The 24566-nt window shown below is 38.4% G+C and overlaps 1 protein-coding gene across 4 annotated transcripts in view; it reads left to right on the forward strand.

The window, feature by feature from the left end:
- myripb (myosin VIIA and Rab interacting protein b) overlaps positions 1-24566 on the forward strand; it is a 106015-nt gene that overhangs the window by 76237 nt on the left and 5212 nt on the right. For 3 of the 4 annotated variants that reach the window (XM_054765238.1, XM_054765239.1, XM_054765242.1), the window contains 13 exons: positions 5494-5580; positions 7727-7824; positions 7954-8034; positions 8878-9039; positions 10137-10305; positions 12454-12980; positions 13148-13282; positions 16022-16669; positions 16866-16928; positions 20337-20516; positions 20598-20759; positions 22010-22105; positions 22189-22249. In XM_054765238.1, the coding sequence (XP_054621213.1) occupies positions 5494-5580; positions 7727-7824; positions 7954-8034; positions 8878-9039; positions 10137-10305; positions 12454-12980; positions 13148-13282; positions 16022-16669; positions 16866-16928; positions 20337-20516; positions 20598-20759; positions 22010-22105; positions 22189-22249 (2469 nt within the window). The remainder of the gene's footprint in view (positions 1-5493; positions 5581-7726; positions 7825-7953; positions 8035-8877; positions 9040-10136; positions 10306-12453; positions 12981-13147; positions 13283-16021; positions 16670-16865; positions 16929-20336; positions 20517-20597; positions 20760-22009; positions 22106-22188; positions 22250-24566) is intronic. The other variant, XM_054765240.1, reaches the window with a different exon arrangement.

Raw genomic sequence — 24566 nt, forward strand, 5'->3', positions numbered from 1 at the left:
GTTTTATTTTATTGTATTTTATTTACTTTATTTAGTTTTATTTTTGTGCATTTTATTTTCTTTTAATTTATTTTCTTTTAATTTATTTTCTTTTATTTTATTGGACTAGGTAGGAGCAACAACAAGCAACTCTCTCAGTGCTAACATGTGTGAGTCTATATTATGTCTTACATGTCGAATTTTCTCTTATGTCTACTATATTGGGCAATACGAGTATAAAGGTGACTATACGGGTGTAATTTTATTAGTTTTATTTTATTGGACTAGGTAGGAACAACAACAAGGAACTCTCTCAATGCTAACATGTGAGTCTGTATTATGTCTTGTTTATGTTTTATGTCTTATTTTCTCTTATTATGTCTACTGTATTGGGGAATAGGTGTGTAAAGGTGAGTATGGGGTGTTATTTCATGTCGGTAATGGATATGGAGACAGGAGTGTGTAAGGCAGCGTCTTAGAGCCACGCCATAAGCAATGGCGCGGCTGAGAATGAGAAGGTGTAAATATTCCAAAAGAAGGCTGGAGTTGCTTGAGTGCACGCATGTTTGATGTGATGGCAGATTGCAATCAGCCAGGCATCGCTGTAGCAGAAGAAGAGCCAAAATAATAGACCGGCGTCAAGGCTTGTTTGCTTTCCCCCCAACTGTTGTGATGTTAGCAGACATCCTTGTCAGTTCATCCCTTTGTTGTGAGAGTTGTGTTGTTAATGAGACGCCGCTCGCCGCCAGATGCTTCACTGTAATTGGAAGGAAAACGTCTGGACTTTCCTGCGCGGCCTAATGCTTCCGGCACTTCAGGAACAACCAACATGCAATTTTTTGGTCTGCGTATTTCTTTTTGTGATAATCCGTATTGAAACCGACGGGACGAGAGTTTATTGTCGACGTTGTCACATTGTTGTTACATTAGAATATTGTTACGTGGTAATGAAGTCCCCCTCCTGATTAGCAGCCTTGTAAAGCTGTAGTTTGGCACAGTGGAGCTTTAAGAGGAACAGCAACAATCCTTTAATGTTCCTTCAGGGCAAATTCAGTTTTACAATGTTTATCATTTCAAACTACAGTAATCCCTCCCCACTTTGCGCTTCGAATTTTGCGGCTTCGCTCGATAAAATGTATTAGTTAATAAGTCATCACTTGTTTTGTGGTTGAATGCGGCCTATTAGTTGTTAAAAAAAAATGCATTTTTAAGTAAATTGTGCATATCTTTTTATTCAATTAGCCATAATAAAGGCTAAATGAAGTAAAATAGAAGTATAAGGCACAAAGGATGTATTTAAAGACGTTGCGATGATATGTAGTGTTACATCCGTCACTAGGTGTCAGTAATGTTACACTGATAAGATGATATCCACAGCAGGAAGTACTGTACAGAACAGGAAGTTAAAAAACCCAAAAAGAACAAGGAACTCTCCCACTGCTAACGTGCGTCAGTCTATATTATGTCTTATTGTCTCTTATTATGTCTAGTCTATTGGGTAATATGAGTGTATAAGGGTGTCGCTTCATGTCTAAAGGCCTAATAATAATGTCATAAACCGTATTTAGAAGATCATAAACAGGTTTTTTTGCGCTCTGACTGTGGAAATATTTGATTTATTAATAAGGCAACTTACTTCACGGAAATTCACTTATCACGGTCAGGTCAGAAACCAATGAATCCCATAAACGAGGGATTATTGTGTGTGTTCAACACACCGTGCACAATCAGAATTTTGTGAATCCCTGCACATTTACACATTTTTGGTAAAAATGTTTATTTTTTTCCAAAAATACAACTCATTCACCCTAAGTTGGGAAAGATTTATTGTCTAAATAATATGATGATAAACGATAAAATGATGATCCAGGCAAAATGTACAGCATACATGCATCACTGTTTGAAGAAAAAAAAAAAAATGTATCTCTTGATGCTTCACTGACTGTGTTTTTTCGTCAAGTGTTGAGATTTCGAGCTTTGTTTGGCGGTTCTTGAACGCGCCATCGTTGCAAAACAGAAACTTACTGTATATGGAACAGTCCAGCTTCACAGGTTCATATATCATGGCTGAGTTGTTACTGGACTTGCAACAGGCCGGCAGTATGGATTATGTAGACTCGGCTTTCCTGCACGGCGCGGAACCTTGTGCCACCGCTAGCCGCTTCAGGTGGAGGCGGCTTCACAAAAACCATAAACGCAGAAATCAGAAACGTCAATGTCAAGCTAGCAGGAGGGTTTGGAGGGGTAAGAGCGAGCCGTGTGTTAAAATGTTTTTAATCAACTTTTGCCATTTGTTGGTGCGGGGATGTGCTGCAGGATGGCGTGCATTCAGGAAGGGATGACGGAACAGTGTAGAGCTAAGTGCTAATATCAGCATGCTCACACGCCCCCATAAAGACTATTAAGTTCTTATTTAAGCATGTTTGCATGCACGCACTTGATGGTTAGCCTTTAAAAGGCTTGCTGTGACAGCTGGTCATTGTTGTTCAGTTAGTAAAAGATGAAATGCATTATTTAGCTAGCATTGGCTCGCATTCTATCCCAAGTTTGGGATAGAAACAAACTGTCGATGTGGGCTGACTTGGAATTAGCCAGGAATACAGTGGATCCCTGCACATTTACGATTCGGTATTTGCAATCCCGTACATTTTTTTTGGTCAAACATATTTGAATGAGGCCATTTTGTCCTGCAGAAAACACATCTCATTCAGTCTAAGCAGGTCATCAATTGATCATTTTTAGTACTCATGGATCGTCAATCATGGATCACGCACCTGTTATGTATTTTGTTGTTGGAGGACAGCAAGGTGTGCAAAAAGAACTGAAACATTGAGCAGTTGGACAATAAGCGCCCTCTATTGGTCCTCTGTGACACTACACCCATGTTCCCATCCAGCCATCCATCCTTTACACCTGGGGTGTCCAAGCGTCTTCCATCGAGGGCCACACAGTGAAAAATGTGAAAGAAAAGTATGCAAGGGCCACTTTGATATGTTGTAAAGTTATATATATTTCACAAAAAGCCTCTTAATAGTATCAACTTTGCTCTTATCTCTTTTTTTGCTCTTAGTTTGTTTACTTTTCCAAATCTTTTTCCTCTTGACTTATCTTTGTAAATATTCTTTTTGTAATATTATGACTTTATTCCCACAATATTTTGACCTTCTTCCCATAATATTAGAACTTTTTCCCCAACCTAACTTTCCAAAAATTACAACTTTTGTTTTGTTTTCAAAAAGTAACGTGTTTTTTCGTTCATATTTAAAACTCTATGCCACTGAAATGAGCGTAATAATATTACGCGCTTATTCTCGTAAAATTTTTGACTTATTTTCTTGTTTTTCTCAATATTTGGACTTTATCCTCGTAAAATTACAGCTTTTTTTTCAATTTCTGTTTTTTTTCCCCAACTGTTTCAACTCTCTTTTTGTAATTATGACTTTATTCGCCTGATATTTGGACTTTATTCTCGTAACGTAACTTTTTGCACAACCTATTTTTCCAAAAATTACAAATTATTTTGTGTTTGTTCCTCATAATATTACCACTTTTTTTTAAAAGTTTTTTTCCTATGTATTTCAACTTTGTGCTACTAAAACGACATTCTTTTTCCTCATAATATTCCGTTATTCTTGTAAAATTCCGACTTTTCTCGTTTGATTAGAACTTTCTTCGCTTAATATTTTGACTTTATGCTTGTAAATTTACTGAAGATTTTTCCATTTTTGCTGTTGGTGGGGGTTTTTTGGGGGGCTTTTCTTGTTAAATCATATTTTTAGGCCGCAAATAGCCCCCCCCCCCCGGGCCGCACTTATTTTATTTTTATTTATAATTTAATTTAGCAGAAAATGACGACTTTTTCTTGTTGGATTACAACTTTTTTTTACTTTTATTTGAATTTGAATTTGAACTTTATGTTTACTTTTATTGGTTTATTTTTATTGATTTGTAATTCAATGTATTTTTAATTCATTTCTTTATAATTGTCGGCCCCGCGAGAGCCGACAGTCCAACGCAGGTGCAACAAAGCGAGCGCAGAGCACTTTTTGTCGATGTTGGCATCAATCACGCTGAGACAAGGACTCTTCCACGCTTTGTGGTTGCTGGATGCGCTGCACACGCCACGCATGCTGCTCTTAGGTAAACAGGGCTTCATCGTGCACTGAAGTTCTCTTCATGCCTTTTTTCCTAAAGGCGCCGACTGGAGGCCCGTCCAATGGCAATAGAGCAGTCCCAGTTGAAGTGTGGCGTGTCTTCTTGGCAGCGTGACCGTTTGTTATGGCAGAGGTCGCTAAGTGGTTCTGGCACCCTGAAGGCAAAAAGAAAAAAATGACAACAGAAGCGGACTGTCACATGGGCGGTGCAGCTGGAGGAGGAGGAGCAGGAGAGACGGGCCCAGGATTTTTGGTTTGGAAGGCTGGTTCTGAGTTATGGCTGCTTTTGTTTGCTCTGGAATTTGTATTCATGTTCGGGGGGGTGACGTGAAATAGTAACCGTATTATTCACCGTGGCACTTTCTCTGAAGCTGCATTTATTCTCTTTTTTTTTATTCACAAAAAGGCTGCAGAATAAATGCAGTAATAAATCTCAAAGTAATGTATTCAGTTTAGACACATCAACAAATCCTCGTTGCATTTGCATTTGGGTTGTATGAATATCACTGGGATTTTTTGCCTTTTGGGGAGGGGGGGGGGTTCTGTGAAGTAGCATTCCTCATTCGTAAATGGAATATTTTCATTGTTGGAGCATGGAAAACCTCAGTCCAGGTTGTACTCCGCCTCTCGCACAAAGTCAGCTGGGATAGGCTCCAGCATACTCGCGACCCTAATGAGGATAAGGTGCATAGAAGATGGATGCATGGGCGCATGGAAGTCCTGTTTACGACCTTCTAAATACGTCTAACATTATTAGAGCCCTCTAGACATGAAATAACACGCCTATGAAGACCTTTACACTCCTATTACCCAATATAGGAGACATAATAAGAGAAAATAAGATATTAAAACATAAATAAGACTTGTGTGTGTCGCTATAAATGTGTTCCCGAGGGGTCCAAGAGTGAGTGGCGGACAGAAAGTGACTTTGGGGGTTCAGAGTTGAGTTGTAGCTTTGCATGAATTACATTGGTCCTTTTGTGAGATCATTCAAATTTGCAATAAAAGTTTGTTGTTCCGGTGATCAAGTGCTTGTGCTGGTGCTTGTGTGTCTCGCCAAACATGAAAGTAACACTACTGACACACTATGGTGTTCTATTGGAGTCTGTTGAGGAATGTATGAGGGATTGTGGCGTTTGCTCCCAAGGTGTTCTCACATGAATTTCAAATTCCACTGAATGTCATTTTGTCAAAACGCAATTGGGAAGACGGTCGACGGGAGCACAAAAGGGGATTTTGGTGTCGGCAGCCGAGCGTGCTACATTATTTACAGCCTTTGATACGAGCACTGTGTTTGCATGATGTGACAGCGCGTCAGATTGAAGGTTGCACTCGACGCCTCTCTCGCTCTCTCCCGCAGAAAGCAGCGTTCACGAGGGAAGTTTCTGCAACGACAACGATGGCAGCGTCTGCGGCAGCGACTCCGTCTTCTACAAACAGAGTGAAGGTGAGGGCACATTCGAGCTTTACTCTCTGCTTTCATTGATTTCTTCTTCTTCTTCTTGTTTTTCCCCACCATTTGTTCCGTTTTATGTTTTACATGAATTGGCCAAATAACAAATAGGCCTTTGTGTAAAGGAGCGCGTCTGAAGGCGAAAGAAGCAGTAAAAGTGGTAGAACCCTTTAGAACGTTGCACATAAATCCACCACTTACACACACACACACACACACACACACACACACACACACACACACATCCAGTAAAGTGCAGACCTCTCCCAAGGCGGGACAATGCCACCTCCGAGGATCCACGCTCTCTAAGGGCGCTTAAACTTACATGCTGAACAATGAATGAACAACATGCAAGGGCTACTTGGATATTTTGCAAAGCAGCACATGTTGATATGCTAAAAACGTACATGGACTTCAAGAAAAAACTGCATCTCAGCTTTGGAAAAGAGGTGGAAAAGACGAGTATTAGTATGAACGTCAGTGTTTGCTTCCCCCCCAACCCCATTTTTGCTGGGGTTTTTTCCAAATATTTAAACTTTCTTCTTAAATAACCTTCGTAAATGTTCTTCTTGTAATATTATGACTTTATTTCCATCATAATAGAACTTAGAACTCCCCTAATTTCCAAAAAATGATGACTTTATTTAGTTTTATTTTTGTCATAATATTATGACTTAAAACAAATGTTTTTTTTCTTTAATATTTCAACTCCATGCTACGAAAATGATTAAAAGGCTCTTATACGATATGATACGCTCGGAAAATGTCTTTTTAATTTTTCACACTACTTTTAACATATTTTGGACCTTATTCTCATAAAAACACAGCATTTTTTCCCCCGTTTCTGCTTATGACTTTATTCTCATAATATTTTGACTTTATTCTCATAACATGACCTTTTTTTTCACAACCCAATTTTCAAAAAATTCCGCCTTTTTGCTGTTTGTTTGTTTTTCATAATATTACGACTTTTTAAATATTTCAACTCCATGCTAATAAATTGACATTATTTTTCCTTGTAATATTATGACTTTCTCATAAAATTGCGACCTTTTTTTTCAAATATTTTGACTTTGATCTCTTAGCTATTTTTTCCCCAAAAAATGTCATATTTATTCTGCTTATTTTGACTTTATTCTTGTAAATCTTTTCCACAACTTAATTTTCCAAAATTTACAACTTTTTTAGTTTTTTTGGTTTGTTTCTCATAATATTACGACTTTTTAAAAATTATTTTTCCTTTTTAATATTTCAAATCCAATTACTACTAAATTGACATTATTTTTCCTCATAATATTATGACATTATTCTCATAAAATTGCAACCTTTTTTCTAATATTTTGACTTTATTCTCTTAAAAATACAGCTATTTTTTTCAATTTTCCTTTTTTTTAAACTTTATTTCCATAATATTTTTGACTTTATTCTTTTAAATCTTTTCCACAACCTAATTTTTCAACACTTTTTTTGGTTTGTTTCTTATATTACAACATTTTTTTTAATGATTTAATATTTGAACTCCATGCTACTAAAATGACATTATTTTTCCTCATAATATTCTGAGTTTATTCACATAAAATTGTGACTTTTTTTCCCTAATATATGACTTTATTCTCTTAAAAACACCAATTTTTTCCATTGCTGCTGTTATTTATTATTTTTATTTTCAACTATTTCGACTTTCTTCCTGAAAATTTTCTTCTGGTTATTCTGACTTTATTCCCATAATATTTTGACTATTATTTTTGACTCATTTAAAAAAAAATTCCAACTTTATTTTGTGTGTTTTTCATAATAATATTACAACTTGAAAGAAATAACGTCTTTTGTCTTCAATATTTCAACTTTATGCGACTAAAATAACCTTATTTTGCCTCATAATATTATGACTTTTTCCTGTTAGACAACTTTGTTATTATCGTGACTTTATTCTTGTAAAATTACTGCTCATTATTTGTATTTTTGCTGGTTTTTTTGTAGTTTTGGTGTTAAATGATATTTGTAGAATGTGCTGCAGGCCAATTAAAAAGAGCCGTGCATTGCAAGTGGCCGTGCGGCTGCGCTTTGGACACCCCAATCTATGCTGGAACGTGATCGTCCATCGTCCATTCCTAAGTGTGCTTCATTTGTGCCATCCCAGGACACAGCATGGCTGAGACGCTCACAGTCGCTTTGCGTGTTGCTGAGGAGGCCATAGAGGAAGCCATCGCCAAGGCGGAGGAGTTCAGCGACAGTTTGGTAATCTTGGATTCCTCTTTCTCCTTCTGTCTCTCTCACCTGTCAGTAAAGACTTGCACCTAAAGCAATGCCTGCACGTGTGTGTGTGTGTGCGTGCGTGTGTGTGTGTATGTGTGTGTGTGTGTACAGGAGAAGCAGAATGAGGCTCGGTATCTGCGGGACCACAAAGAAGAGCTCATAGAGGAACTCGCCACAACTATTGTACAAAAGGTACATCAAGGTGGTTTATTTTCACATTCCTATTCCTACTATTCCATGTCAAGCTTGGCTAATATGTAAACAATGATCCATCTGCTGTAATCAACCCGCACATGACGATATCTGCATTCCAATAAGGTGGAACGATAACACGAGAGCACACTAATGTTCATCTAATTGCTTTGGTCTTTTGAAACTGCTGTTGCAGGTCTTTATCACCACGCCGTGTGCTTGATAGCCTTTCACCTTTTCATTAAGACTTGATTGGCTTGCATTTGCGTGGACATGTTAGGGTTTTGCTTCCAGACGTGTTTTTTTTTCACTCGCAGTAAGCATACCCAGCAGCAACTGCATTTGAAAATAAGGGAATCTTTCCAGAAAATGAGTGAAAATAATAAATATTATTAGTATTAGTAGTAATATTGGTGTTATTGTTGTTATTGTCATTATTATACTGTATTATAATATTTCTATAATGGAGTCATAATAATAAGAATGATTTATTTTCCCTCATTTTCCCCAAAAAATGTGCTCATTGTCAGAAACAAACATTGATAGGTATGCTTACCATGAGTAATGTGATTATTTATATTGTTTTTTATTTTATTATTATTATTATTATTATTAACAGTCATTATTTTGTAGGGTTATTTTTTGCTTTCACTATGCCATGTTTTTTTTTTATTCACAGTAAGCATACCTGTCAACATTTACGTTTGAAAATGTTCCAGAAAAATGCCACAAACTATTAAAAGGGAGGGCGCGGGGAAAGAAGGGCAAAACGTGGTAGTATCGCTGTGAAAACGGGGGGGTTGCCAGGTATGACAGTAAAGTCATCTCCCATGTGTTCCTCAGATCATCCAAAGGAGGAAGCGCTCAGAGATGCAGACAGAGTATGACTTTGTCTGGCCTCAGCCTCAGTCCTTGATTCAGCCCAGCGATCAGGCCTCAGCTTCACAACCTCAGACGTCTTCACAAGGACCCCGAGAGCCCCTCAAGACTTCCGCCGCCCTCTCGGTCAGTCTGAGATGCCAAATATTGACATCAAACGTCAAGGAAGACCTTTTGTGTCAGTTTGTTGTTCTCTAATACAGTGATCCCCATACCCCGGGCCGCACAGAAAGAAAAAATAATTCCCATTATTTCGTTTCTTTGTGTGTTTTATTTTGAAAAGTGGCCGGATTCTCTCTGTTACACCCGTCTCACTTGACAAATGTCCATTGTGCGTGTGCTAACTTTATCTCATGCCGCACAGATAGACTACTACATTATTTTACCATTTTTCTTTCACCTCATATTTGGTCTCAAATGCTGATATTATGTGGGAATGCATAAAGGTAAGTTTTGATGACTTATTGAGTGCTAATGTGCACATTTGTCTCAAGTTAATTCATGCTAGCGCACTGATGTAATCATCTCTCTGGAAAAACTTGGCTGGAACTTGAACTGGTGGATGGTGGGTCGGCATTCATTTTGTGCTAATTGTGTTCATTCGTGGAGGCGTGTCTGTCCACACCAGTAACACTGACATCCAACACAGGAACTGCCTGAAACCTGAAAGAAATAATAATAATATACAATCGCATTACATGCAGATGCTCTTTTTTTCCTAATAATTAACACACATGCAAACCTCACACACGCTTGCTAGCCTGACACAACGTTGTCAGCGGGGACTTTTTGTCAACGCTGACATTTGTCGTCACCCGGTGCGTGAGCGAAGCATCAAAGCCGTGCTCCCAGGGCTTCCCTCCTGTTCCGTTTCCCCCGCTGTTTCACTGCGTCGTGATCAAAGTAAGCGTGGAATCCACTCCGATTCTTCCTCGGCAGCTCAGCCCGCCACGGGACAGCCCTTGTTTATCAGCTCCTCTTCAAACAAGCCCAATTAGACACACTTGCATGCGCATTCAGCCGCCTCAAAATGATGCTCCCTGTTATTGTTTCTCCTCGGTGTTAGTGCGCCACCTACAGGTGAGGTTTCTATATTGGCTCAGGCTGTATGAAGTGCCTTTCTAGTTCTTTATGTAGTCGCTTATGTGCCTTTCTACCTGTGTGTGTGTGTGTGTGTCTCTGTGTGTGTGTGTGTGTGTGTGTGTGTGTGTGTGTATTTGCAGCGCTCACGCTCAGCCTTCTCCCTCACCAGTGACGACTCTCCCGAGAAGGCTCCTCAGGACGAGGCGGTCGGCACGGGCGGCAGCTTGCAGGAGTACTCGTCTCTGAAGAGGGAGGCCAAGACCACGTCCCTCCCCACTTGGAAGAGTGTCGACCGTCTGGACAATTCCAGTAATAACCTTTTGTTTCAGGCATCACACCGGGGGTTGGATTTTTTGCAAACAACACAGTTTTGTGTTTTAGAAGAGAAATCAGGGGCCACATTGTGAAAAATGGAGATAAGCTCAAAAGTTATGTTTCAAGAAAAAAAAATGCATTTTAGTTTAGCGACATACTGGAGGTGATACAGAATATTATTAGTATGAACTCCGGTCCTTGCTCTTTTTTTCCATTTTCATTCTTTTTTTTGTAATTTTCCATATATTCCAGCTTTCTTTTTAAATAATATTAAAAAAAAAATGTTTCTAATATTATCACTACATTCCCATAATATTTTTACTTTATTTCCATGATATTATAACTTTTTCCCCAACTTAATTTTACAAAAATAAAAATTTTATTTTACCTACTTTTATTTGGTTTCTCATAATATTAATATTATGATATAATAAAATAATACAGTACAATGTTTGACATTTTTTTTTATTGAGCATCACCTGCATCCCCACCTCACAAGGTAAAACAAAACACCCCCCCCCCAAAAAAAAAAACAACAAAAGCAAACAATTTAAATGAAGTTTTTTACATATATACTGCATTTCAACTCTTTGCTACTAAAATGTCATTATTTTTTCCTCATAATATTATGAGTTTATTCTCATATAATTGCATAATTTCTCATTAGGATACAACCTTTTTTCTCTTAATATTTTGACTTTATTGTCATAAAATTACACCTGTTTTTTTTTCCATTTCTGCTGGAGTGTTTTTTTTTTCAACAATTTCAATTTTTTTTCTTGTAAATTTTCCTCTCATAATTATGACTTTATTCCTGTAATATATTGACTTTATTTTTGTAACATTATATTTTCCGCAACCTAATTGTCCAAAAATTGCAGCTTTAATTTGTTTGTTTGCTATAATATTGCGACTTTTGAAAAATAACATATTAAAATAAAATATGAAAATAAGATATTTTTTAAATATTCCAACACTAAAATGACATTATTTTTCCTCCTATTGGGTTAAATTGTACTTTATTTTCCTCGTTAGAATGACTTTTTTTTTCTCTTAATATGTTCATTTAATTCTTGTTCATTTTTTTCCATTTCTGCAGGGTTTTATTTTCATTTTATTTCAACTTATTCCATGTGAATTTTCTTGTTGTAATTCTGACTTATTCCCAAAAATTACAACTTTATTCGTTGCCTTGTTTGTTTCTCATAATATTACGACTTTTAAAAAATGACATCTTTTTTCTTGCTTCTTTATGCTAGTAAATTCTAACATTTTTGATTATTTTAGTAATATTACGACCTTTTTTTCCCCTTAATATTTTGTCTTTAGTCTTCTAAAATTACTGTTGATTTTTCCATTTTTGCTGGGGGGATTTTTTCGTGTTAAATTATATTTTTAGAATGTGCCATGGGCTAATAAAACAACAGCCGTGGGCCGCAAATGGCCCCTGGGCCGCACTTTGGACACCACTGATGTAAACAGTTGTTTATCTTTACCCTGTGTCTGATTGGCGATCAATGAAAATGGGGGGGTTCATTCATGAGTTATAAGTTAATTCATTAATTGTAAGCAGGTGGATTAATTGGAGAGACTAACTAGCTATTTTTTCTATCTTTAATAATGATTTGGAGTGCATGAGAAAGTACAATGGAAAATGTTGACTTTTTTTTTTTTTTTACCCTGGCTTTGCAGGACCGTGACCGCTCAATCGCAAATGTGCTGCCATCTTGTTCGATGTTGCAAATACTACATCAGGAGGTTGCCTACAGCCACAGCTGTTAACGCTCATGTTTTTTGACCTGGTGCTGTTATGAGAACATAGATTCAGATGAATTGATTAGTTGTGTTAATGGCAGCGTTTCCCGTGTCATAAAAAAGTTAACCAAGCAAGAGTCAGCTTCACTTGATCTCAGCGTGGTCACAAAATGTTATTACATTCTGTAATTTTTACAAATTTGTGACATTTTTAGTCAAAAAGTTAATGAAACTTGACAAAGGATGAACTACACACAATGCTGTCATTCACCGGCGTATAAAAGCGCATAGAAAGTCCAGAAGATGTCCTCGGGGATACATGGTGGTCATCTGTGTTGCGCTTCTACAAACGTCTTGCTGTCTAAAGCGTTTGTCTTGTTCATCCAGGCGCGTCCTCAGTCCTCCAGAGTCCAGACGGCAACTGGATCGCTCTCCACAGCTCGCAGCTGTCCCGTCCGAGCCTGCTCACCAAGAGGAAGAGCCTGGTCTTCAGCGTCTTGGAAAAAGAGTCCGGCGTGGTCTCGGCCTACGACGAGATGGGATCCGACTCCGAGGAGGACGACGGAAGGGGCTGGGGCGCGGCCCTGCAACAGTTCCGCCGCAAGCTGTCCGACGAGACATACTACACGGACTCGCAGCACGACCCCGAGTGGACGTACACGCAGCACCTGCCCGTGACCTCGCCGTCTTCGGGCCAGTACACCAACACGGAGACGCTCAATTCCGACTCTGAGGCGTCGTCGGCGCTGTCAGCGTGTCCCCGGAAGCCGCCTCAGAACCTGCTGAGGAAGAAAGGCCCTTTGGACACCTACTTGCACCCCTACCATCAACCGCTCTACCACCAACACCTTCACCACAACCTCTCTCCCTACCCGCTCCTCTCAGGGGTGCTGGACGTGAACTTTAACCCCAAGGTGTGTTGTTGTTCAGTCACGTACAACTGCGTGTATATTCCAATCATAATATGACATGATAGCAATATAAGGTAGCCACAATATTAGCAACACATCTCAATAAAATCTATAAAAACATTGTTATAGCCGAAAAAAGGATCTGGACTCACCAAATGCCGCTTTTCCAGGTGATGGGGGACAGCAGCGAGGCGGAGGAAAAACAGAACGACCCGGTCCGAAGGTCACGGCGGCGCCGGAAAAGCAAGAGGGAGTCATCAAACGAGAGCAGGTCCGGTTGCCAGAACTACTCGCGCTCCATTCAGGTAACACATCGCACCCACGAAGAATGACGCTCACCAACGGCTTGTGACTGATGAGAACTGCTCTTGTTAAGCCACGATAGAAGTGGAATGAATAGAGCACTACCATCGGTTTATACCGGGAAGCCCGGGAAAACATGCAAAAAAAAAGGCCTCTCGCCGGCGAAGAACCACGAGAGCGATCTAAAATGTATGTTTTACTTATTTTAGATGCTTTTAGAAGATTTTTGATCTCATCGTTGCTCCTTTTGCTGGAAAAGGGGTCCCCAACCCGCGTTAAACTTTAAAAAATAATAATAATTTGTAAGGAACTACATTGAATTTTATGTTAAAACATATCAATTTTGAATATATGGGCCATTATTTTATTTTAAAAAATAACAAAGTTACAAATCCCAAAGTTTTTGCATGTTTTTGTTGTTTGTTGTGAGCGGACTTGTCCCACTTTGTTCGACGGTCCCTGAACGCACCATAGTGCGTGTGCCAGCCGACTACTATACTGTACTTTTCCCCTTTTTTCTTTCACGTCATATTTGGTCCCAAATGCTGATACTATGTCGGAATGCATGAAGGCAGGATGTGATGACCTTATTGGGTCCAGGCTCGTGCTGGTGGATGGTGGCTCTGTATTCATTTTGTGCTTTTAATTTGATGTTGTTCCTGTCATCCTTTTACACAGTGCATAATAAATAAGGTCAATGAGCCCCGGTCCGTCGATCCAAAAAGGTTGGGGACGGCTGATATATCCCAACATGACTTATTCTCTGCTGACAAATAATAACTCGCAAGCATGCTTGATTCGAATTCAATTCAAAAAACTTTATTCAAGATTCAAGAGTTTTATTGTCATGTTCCACGGTTGATACAGAAACAAATGCATTGGAAACCGAATAACTCAATTTGAACAAGTGTTTTTATAGTTATTAAAAATATTTCATAATTATTATATGCAAGAAAGCTGAAAGACTTGCCTTCAATGTTGTTGTAAAACCTTGTTTCACCACTAGGAGGCGACAAACTTCTATTGTTGGCGCTCCCAAACCTGTTAACGCTTCAGAGTGCATTGAAGGATTTGATGTTTGTTTCACCTTCAACACTTTTTATCTTGCTGGTTTCCTTTTTTAGTCCACCCTTGCATGTGACTGTACAGTTACATTTCTTATTTTGACCGTGTGTATTAACATATTGTGGCTAAAAACACACAAACACCTAAAATCCGAGGAGGTCAAATGTAAATTTGTTTACTGTAATAATGTCAAAAACTAATGTACAAACTTACCAAAAATGCTCAATTGCGGTTTTTTTTAGAAACATATTAACGAATAATTGAGGCTGTTAGAAAGCCCATAATTGACCATGTTTTGTATTGTTTATGCTCCACTGATAATGTTTAGATTTGGGCGTTGTTTTGTCCCACTGTGTTCGGCCGTCAGTGAATGCACCGCCGTAGTGCGCTGTGGCGTCAGTTGAAACATCTTTTTTATGACTTCTCCGACGACGTTGTACAGGCAGATGTACTTTTCCTCGCTTTCCTTGCGCCTCATCCTTGTTTCCCAAAGTTAATGCTGTGAGGTTTACTGTAATTCCCGTTGTTAGAGCTGTATGAGTTCTATTGTACACTTTTGTTCAGTGTAACTCTCGTGTTCATTAATGCTAACATTAGCATTCAAGCTAACTATGGCGATTTTTTTTATATTAATAAGCATCATATTGACTTAATTTCCTTATTGAAGTCTGTATTTGATGTGCCTTTGGCTAAACATTGTGTTTATGTGTAATTTTAGTTACATTCATTCCTGATTATTTATTCAGTGGCTTTTTTGTATCCTTTATATATTGTTACAGTACCACAGCATAAAGCCTTATGAAGACCACAGTTTACCAGTGCTTGTTGCCACTGTTTGAAATAAACCCAGAGGGTTTCAGAGGCTGTTTTGTGGTTGAATATGACCCATTATCAATAATAATTAGGATAATAATAAAAGTAATATGAATGTTTTGCCTAAATTAAGCATTTTCAAGCATAAAAATGGCTAAATGAAGTCAAATACAAATATAAGGCATTGATATGTAGTATTATACACCGGCCACTAGGTGTCAGTAATGTTACTGTAATGTTTGCTGAGACACACAAGCACCAGACTTTTATTGCAGGTTTGAGTGATCTCACGAGAGGCACAATAATCTCGCCGGTCTACTGTTGCGGCCCTAACCCACGCCAAGCTGAAACTCAACTCTGAACACCCGATGTCACTTCCTGTCCCCTCGCATTTAAAGCAACACACGTGCACGAGTCTTATTTATGTTTTATATTCTCGTATTATGTCTACTATATTAAGTAATAGGACTGTAAAGGTGACTATAGGGGTGTTATTTCATGTCTAGAGGGCTCTAATAATGTTAAAAACGTATTTAGAAGGCCTATCTAGGAAAATATTCCCTTTGTAATCATATAAAGTCAATTCACGGACAGGTCTGGAAGCAATTAACTGTGATAAACGAGGGATTTCTGTCCCTTCAAAGCCAGGCGACGCCTCTGGCAGTTTCAATTTATTATTGCTGGATTATTGATAACTGAATTGACTTGACCGATGTACACCATTCAAAAACTCTGGTGTAGCGTGAAGGCCGCACTCTTGGGCCGTCTGAGCGTCTGCGCCTGCATGGCCGCGGGTATGAGCTTGTGGACTTTTGAATGTTGTCATTTTGTCTATTTTGTGTGTGAATTTTTCTCCCCTCAAGGAGAGCAGTGGCTTTCTTCTCAATGACCTCCTGAAGAGGGGCTTAAGTGAGGACCAGCCAGGACCAGACGCGCTGCCAGTGAGCGCTGCGGCACCGGACAACATCGCACCCGAGCCCCAAGATTTGGACAAAGTTGCCCCGAATTCAGCGGACCCAAGTAGCCCTCTTTTAGTCACTCCCGGGCCCCAGCACACCAGCTCTGGCCCCACGTCTGGCCCCGCCGACTCCCTGGGAGAAGAGCTGCGGTCCAGAATCAGCAAGCTGGTCAGGAGCCGCACCAACAGCAGAGAGAGCAGCTCGTCCGACGAGGAGAAGTGGCCGAAAAAGCCCAAAGACACGGAAAGAGACAAGTCGAAGTCTGGCGTCAGATTAAGAGCGAGCGAAGCGGCCTTGCAAGTCAACGGACAAGACATGACCAGGCTGGCGATAAAGAGTCCGCCTCTGAAGGAGAGGAGGTCGGAGAAGAGCGTGGAGGAGGTGGCCGACGAGCGGGAGCAGAAGAGAGGAGAGAGGAGAAATAGACCCAACAAGAGGCAGCACAGGCGGGACGTGGACAAGGAGGTGACAGAATGGAGGAGCGGCTCCAGTGCGGCCAGCTCGCCTGCCGTTACGCCATCTTCCCAGGACGGGGTGCTGTCTGACAACCAGGTAAAAAAATGTTTAAAAAGACGCCAGAACACTTCTGTTTGCTCCATTTCTATGTTTGTCTCTTTCAAATATGTCTTTTTCTTTCATGCTTTGTCTTTTCCTTTCATTGTCCTTGCGCTTCCTCACGGCTGGCTTGCGTGTTTCTGTGTGTGTGTGTGCGTGTGTGTTTGTGTGTGTGCGTGTGCGTGTGCGTCAGGAGCAACACAATGACACGGAGCAACAGCAGAGGCTTCAGTTGCTCTCCTCTCTCTTACAGCAGGTGAGAGACGTCCATGCGGCGAAAATCCTCTCACTCGTTCACAGAAAAAAAATCTGTTCATCTTACTTGTGCGTCACATCTGTTCACCTGATATGTCTAGAAAAGCGCTCGGAGAGCGCAGACCTCCGGCAAGCGCCATAGTTCCCCCCCATATTGTGATTTACACCATAAATATCTGCATACTTACATTCCTTGACCATGAAAACATACCATGAAGGGCTGGAATGACTTAAAGAATGCTAACAATGCTAATGTGCTGATGTTAGCCTGCTAGCACCTAGCATAATAGAACTGTGTTTGTTTAAGTGCCTACCTCTGAAAGTGCTAAAAATGTTTGTAGACTTATGTTAGCATGATAGCGGTAAGTGTCTGCTTAAATTCATATTCAAGAAAATTGCAAAAAATGCCAGTATTCTCATGTTAGCAATGCTAACATGCTAACGTTAACACGTTAACACCTAGCATAATAGTGTCCACCTATGAAACTGGCTAAAAATGCTACCATGTCAATGTTAGCATGCAAACCTCTAGTGTACATATGTGTCTACCCATGAAAACAGCTAAAAAATGCTACTGTTTATATTAGCATGCTAGCAATGCTAACATGTTAACGTTAGCATGCTAACACCTAGCATGATAGTGGCAAAGTGTTTACATCCTGTGTATGTCTACCCATGAAAATATTTTTTTAAATGCTGGTATGGTAACATTAGCATGCTAGCAATGCTAACATGCTAACACCTACCAGGAAGGTGTTAAATGTCCCGAATGAGTCCTCTGACCTTTTTTTTTTTTTTGTGGCGTTATATGCACAAATGCCAAAATTGGTCCGATCTTGCAATGTTAAAGAATCCTTTTCAAAAATTCCTGGACCCAGACGGTAATCCGGATCACCCCCAAAATGTAGTTCTTCCATATCCCTTTTCCGACCATCCCTGAATATTTCATCCAAATCCATTCAAAACGTTTGGATTTATTGAGACCACAGACACACAAACAAAGAGATAAAGCAAACGCCTAACCTCCGCACTGCGCTTGGCGGAGGTGAAGATGCTGCACGGCCTCTTTCAGTATCATTCAGGCGCATCACTGACAGGCTAGTGACTCATGTTGCACAGAACACACATGAAGTACGTTGTGTGTTTTCCTGCAAGGGAGGGAGGTGACATGCAGTCCATCCTTAGGAGTGTCGTCACACCTTTGTGCTCGTGAGAAGTAACACAGATGTGTTCGGGTGTCTGTTACACCACCGTGTCTGCCTATTGGCGCCCCGAACCTGAACATGCTACCGTGTATGCATTTTTATTCAATGATCTGAAAGAGCAGCGTTTATGAGCCTCATTTTACACAAAAAGGGAGGCGTTGCATTAAAAACAATTGTGGTTATACTTTGTTATACAAATATAAGATTTTTTAAAATGTATTTTCTCTTAGGGTTATTTGAATGTTTTTTCTTCTAATAATATGAAAATATATTGCTAATTTTATTTACATTTTGGTTATATTTATTTCATTTGAAAACTGTACTTGATACCTTTTTAAGGATTTTTTAAATTTTAGTTGAATATTGTTTAGTTATTTAACAATAAATATATTTTTTTAAATAATACATTTAAAAAAATATATTTTAATTTTAGTTATACTTTGATTATATTTGACAAGTGTTTTGTTTAATAAGAATAAATACAAATATATTATATTATGAACATTTTATCTTTAGGTTATTTGAAAATTATTTTTGATTTAATAAAAAAAAAAACTTTTGGTTTTGATTATACTCATTTTAAAGTTTTTAATGCATTTTATAAACTTTATTTTTTTATTGTAAGATTGTTTAGTTATTTGAATATTATTATTATCATTATTATTATTATTTGTATTATTTAATAATACGTTTAGAAAATAGATTTTCATTTTGGTTCTACTTTGATCATATTTGAAAAGCAGTTTGTTTGTTGATAATAAACCCAAATGTATGATTCTATTAAATTTAAAATGTTATCTTGGAGTTAGTTGAGAATTATTATAATAAATAATAATAATATAAATAAATATGAATATAATATAATATGATATAATATCATATCATATCATATATCATATCATATATAAATGATCATTGTAAATATTCATTTTATTCCAGTTTTGGTTATTTTATATTATTCACTTTGACTTGTTAATAACAAATGAATATTTTTAATAATTAAAACAATATTCATGTATTATTATTATTAATAAAAATATTACTATTTTTTATTACAATTAGTTAAAATGTAAAATTATTCAATGTTAATAATAATTAAATATTTGTCATTGTTTTTAATTTTTTTGCCAAACATATTTTTATTATATATGTATGTATATATGTATGTATAAATATATATGTATGTATGTATGTATATTTATATATGTATAATAAATGTTTTTTATGTTAACCCAGAAACTCTTTAAAATAATGGAATTTTGTGTCAATTTTAATGTAATTTAAAGTTCAGCAAGCAACTTTCCAGGAAATTCCACGCAATAAAATGTCTGTATTTGCGTTTGAGGGAGGTATTTATCTTTCTCCATACAGTGTGTTAACAGTGTGTAATGGTGGAAAGCGCTACGCTATTATAGCTTCAAAAAAGGCTCCAAATGTTGTAGCTCTAGCATGATGCTCTAGCATGATGTCTCCTGAATGGTGTAGGTGGAGCTGACGTACAGTGATCGGTCCAAACAAGAACACTCACGAAGGTGCTGAAGATGAGTCATGTGTGTGACCTATATCGGCTGGTCCGACTCTTACAAAAAGTGTCTCAATTCAAGCTGGATCACGTTTGTCCGCCAACCAATGAGCTCGATTCATCTTCCAAAGTCCATTTGTGTTTCTAAGGCCTTTTGACGGCCGCTGATCCAAACAGGAAATAAAAGGTTCCTGCCTCTCATCTGCTTAATACTTCATTCCCTTTGTGTGTGTGTGTGTGGTGGGTGGGTGTGGGTGGGTGTGTGTGTGTGGGGGGGGGGGGGGGGGGGGGGGGGGGGGGGGGGGGGGTATGCAGCGCATCCTCTTCCGTCTTCGCTCTGCCTTTTGTCACATTGTCAGCGCGCGCTGAGAGGGATCAATACGGCCGCTGATGAAAGTTTCAGCTTGTGATTAATTCCGTATTGACAAAAGAGCTTCCCTTGCTTGGCCAGTGCTGGTCTGTGAGCGTGTTTACCCCCCGAGGGCGCTCGCTCCAACGCAGAAAATGAGTCTTGTGACTGACATTGCGCTATCTTCATGTAATCTTATGGGCAAGGCCGCGCAGTCTTCAACCCGAGGCATGCATTTCACTTGCAAAGTTGTGAAAATGTTAGCTAGAAAATGCTATAGTTGATGTTTCTTCTTGCATCCTTGCATCCCCATTCCACCGTCTCTATGTGCAGAAGTACTCGGCGGCCTCTCTGTGCAGCATCACCACGGAGGTGTTGAAGGTTCTCAACGCCACCGAGGAGCTGATCGGCGAGGCGGGAGGGGAAGGCCGCACGCCCTGTGAGTCTCAGAGCGCCACCTGCAGCTCTGAGAGCAGAAGACTGGACCAGAGGCTCACCAGGATGGAGGAGAATGTAAGCGCGGGAAGCTTTGCCGCACACCATCACATCATTCTCATCCTGACGTGAAAGGATCTCCCCTCGTGTGTGCTGTAGGTTTACCTGGCTGCCGGTGCTGTGTATGGCCTAGAGGGGGCGCTGGGGGACTTGGAGCAGTGTGCACGCAGTATTAGCAGTGGGACTTCAGACACGGAGCTGGCGTTCCTGGAGGACCAGGTGGCCACTGCTGCAGCTCAGGTCCAGCAGTCTGAACTGCAGGTACACAAACTGACCAAAACAATAATCCTCATATGTGTATAGTTACCACAGGGGTGTCCAAAGGGCAGCCTGGGGGCCGATGGCGGCTGCAGCTGTTATGTTATTGGCCCGTGGCACATTTAAAAAATGTAATATAGCAAGGAAATGGACAAATCTGCTGTCATTTTAAGACAAAAACCTTTATTTCACAAAAATAACATAATATTATGAGGAAAATGACATCATTTTAGGAGCATAAAGTTGAAATATGAAAGCAAAATTAGGTTGTTTTTTTTTTAAGTTGTAATATTATGAGAAACAAACAAAACCCTGAATAAAGGTGTCATTTTGGGAAAATTACATTGTGGAAAAAGTTATAAAAGTACAAGAATAAAGTCCAAATATTATCGGAATAAAGTCATAATTACGAGAAGCACTTTTAAGCACATTTTCTCCATTTCCAGAAATGGAAAAAACAGAAGTAATTTTACGGGAATAATGTCAATATATTAAGAGAAAAAAAGTTGTATTCTAACCAGAAAAAGATGTCATTTTACAAGAATACTGTAATATTACGAGAAACAAGAATCAATAAAGGTCAGTTATGTTGAGGAAAAAGTATTGATATCAGAAGAATAAAGTGTAAATATAATAATATAGTCATAATTTACAAAATGTACAAGAAGAAAGTGAAGATAGTTGGGAAAAAACTCTTGAATCTTGAATCTTGAAATAAAAAAAATAAAAATAAAAAACACTAATTTTACAAGAACAAAGTCAGAATATTATGTGAAAAAAGTTGTATTCAAACCAAAAAAAAAGTCGCAATTATTCACTTTAGGTGAAATATTCAAGAAAAAACAGTATTTTTTTTAAAGTGGTGATATTAGGAGAAACAAAACAAAATAAGGTTGTCATTTTTGGAAAATTAGCTGGGGAAAATTTCTAATATGATGGGAATAAAGCCAAAATACTGACAAAGTCATAATATTACAAAAAGAATATAATTGAGAAGTTGAAATATTTGGAAAATTACAAAAAAAGCAGCAAAAATGGGAATAAAAGACCAAAGTTGATGCTAAAAATAGGCTTTTTCACCTCCAGTATATCACAAAGCTGAAATGCAGTTTGTTCTTTCATCATTTTCACCAAAAATGGGGGGTATGAAACGCGAGGTTCCCGTGTGTCACGTAAGGCCATTGCATCCATACAGCAGCTGATCTTAGGTGCCTGTTTCACGGCGCATGTGGCTGTGATTTGTCCATGTTTAGATATCCAACATCGAGGCCAGGATATCGGCTCTTAAAACCGCCGGGTTGAATGTGACCGTCTGCAATCACTTCTCCAAGTTGAAGCCAAAAACGAAGGTACAGTATGTCAACACGCTTCAAATGCAGCCCGCCGTTCTCCTGTCTCGGGGAGTCTCACCATCGTTTTACCAACGCTGCAGCCTCAAACTCTGGACTCGTCACGCCATCAGAGGAGGAAGCTGCCGGCCCCTCCGCTGAAAGGTACTGCATGTGTGGATTTTTGTAGTTTTCTGGGAAAATGCACATTAGTACGTCTGTGCAAGCTCTTTTCGGATAACACGGCGGCCATAAAAATGCTGTATTTGCAAAAACAAAAAACAAAAAAAAGAGTACATTTTGCCAAGGTTTCAAAAGGTAATGCAGTTTATTCACCTCTTGCTCTTTTTGCCAGTTCGGAACTGCCCCCCTTTTCTTAGAAGGGGGGCAGTTGAACCTAGAAAACCTAAATATCAAATCGTATGTTTTCTAAAAATATAACATACTCTATAGCGTATTTTCCGGACTATAAGTTGCACTTTTTTCATGGTATATTTAAAAATAAAATCATATATTTTGAATCAAATATAAACTTATATACTTTATGAAAAAAATATAATTCTATAATATACAATGTACAATATAAAATAATAATATCTGTATAAATATATTTTATCATTTATATTTTGCAATCGTGTTCAAAAGATAATTATTCCAATATTATTATATTTTTTTTTACTTTTAAAATTCAAATATTTTATATAATTTCAGTCATAAAAAATAGATCCAAGTGCATCTCAATAAACTGGAATACATTCACAATGCAGCATTCACTGCCCTGAAAATTTGCAGATTTTTGTTAAAAAAAAAATAGAATCATATATATAAAATATAAAAATATATATATATATATATTTTAATGATATATATTTAAAATTATTTTTAAAAAATTTGAGTAATTAGTGCATTTTTTTCCCACAGAAAACCCATTTTATTCAGTCTGCAATAGCTAAAAATAGTTAATAAGGACGTTGGATAAAAACAACAGTAGGATCATGTGATTACCTTTTGCCAAAAAAGTTAGTATATTTTGGTACAGTGGATACCTGCACATTCACGGCCCTGCAAATTTGCAGATTTTTGTTAAAAAAAAATAGAATTATATATATATATATTTGAATGATAGATATTTTTAATTATTACAAAACAATTTTGATTAAATAGGGCATTTTTTCCACAGAAAACACATTTTATTCAGTCTGTAATAGTTAAAAATAGTTAATAAAGCCGCTGGGTAAAAACAACAGTTGGATCATGTGATTACCCTTAGCCAAAAAAGTTAGTATATTTTGGTACAGTGTATACCTGCACATTCACGGCCCTGCAAATTTGCGTATTTTTGATCAAAATTAATTTTTCCCTCTGAATGATGGCAATTTTTTTCCGCAGGCAACACACCTCATTCACCATAAGTGGGTAATCATGTACAAATACGTGGTAATCCAGATAAACCCACCATTTTTACATGTTTATGTCTTTATGCTTCACTGATAATGTTCTTTCGTCCAGCGTTGAGATTTTGCACTTTGTTCGGCGGTCCTTGAACGCCCCATAGTTGTGTGCTGTGATATGCAAAAGTATGTTTAGCTACCAGCTCGTCCTACCTACCCGGAACGTAACCCCCACGAAAAGCGGTGAAGCTACTTGATTTCAGAAGTTAAATGAAAGATTTTCATTTCATTTCATGTTTTTTTCAGTTGAAATACTGAACTAAATGTAGCTTCCAAGGATATTCTCATGAATTGAGATGTATCATGTATTATGAAAAATCCCACTAAAGCTCCAATATACTCGATGAGAACTGAAAGAGTGTAAATAAAATGGAGTATTTACAGGTACTACCCAAAAAATTTGAATATCAAGTAAAAGTTGTTTTATTTTGGCAATTTAACATAAAAGATTACACCAACAAATTTTACTGAGCCGTGACACACAAATTGACATTTCTCAAGCAGTTCCTTGTTGTAACTTTGCTGATTAAGATTTTCAGCTTATTAAAACCACAAACCCACAAACTCAGAAAATTAGAATACTGTGAAACGCATCAGTTCTGTAGGTTCAAAGAGTCAAATTCTGATCAGGCAAGTAATCCAAAACACCTGCAAAAGGGTCCTGAGCCTTGAAAAAGTCTGTCTTAGGTTGGCTCCGAAGAGTTCAGACATGGGGGGGAAGACTCCTGATCTGACAGTTGTGCAGAAAACTCTCATTGACTTGAGAGTCAATGAGAATTGAGAGTTGAGAGTAGACAGTCAAGTGGAAGGAAGAAGTGTGGAAGAAAACGGTGTACAAGCCAGAGAGATGACCACAGGCTGGAGAGGGTTGTCAGGAAAGGGCCATTCAAAAGTGTGGGGGAGTGTCATAAGGAGTGAACCGATGCTGCAGTTGTTGCTTCAAGAGAAACACGCAGGCGGATGCTGGACATGGGCTTCAAATGTCGAATTCCTGTTGTCAAACCTCTCCTCAATAGTAATCAGCACCAGAG

The sequence above is a fragment of the Dunckerocampus dactyliophorus genome, chromosome 21, assembly GCF_027744805.1.
Source record: "Dunckerocampus dactyliophorus isolate RoL2022-P2 chromosome 21, RoL_Ddac_1.1, whole genome shotgun sequence".
Lineage (NCBI taxonomy): Eukaryota > Metazoa > Chordata > Actinopteri > Syngnathiformes > Syngnathidae > Dunckerocampus > Dunckerocampus dactyliophorus.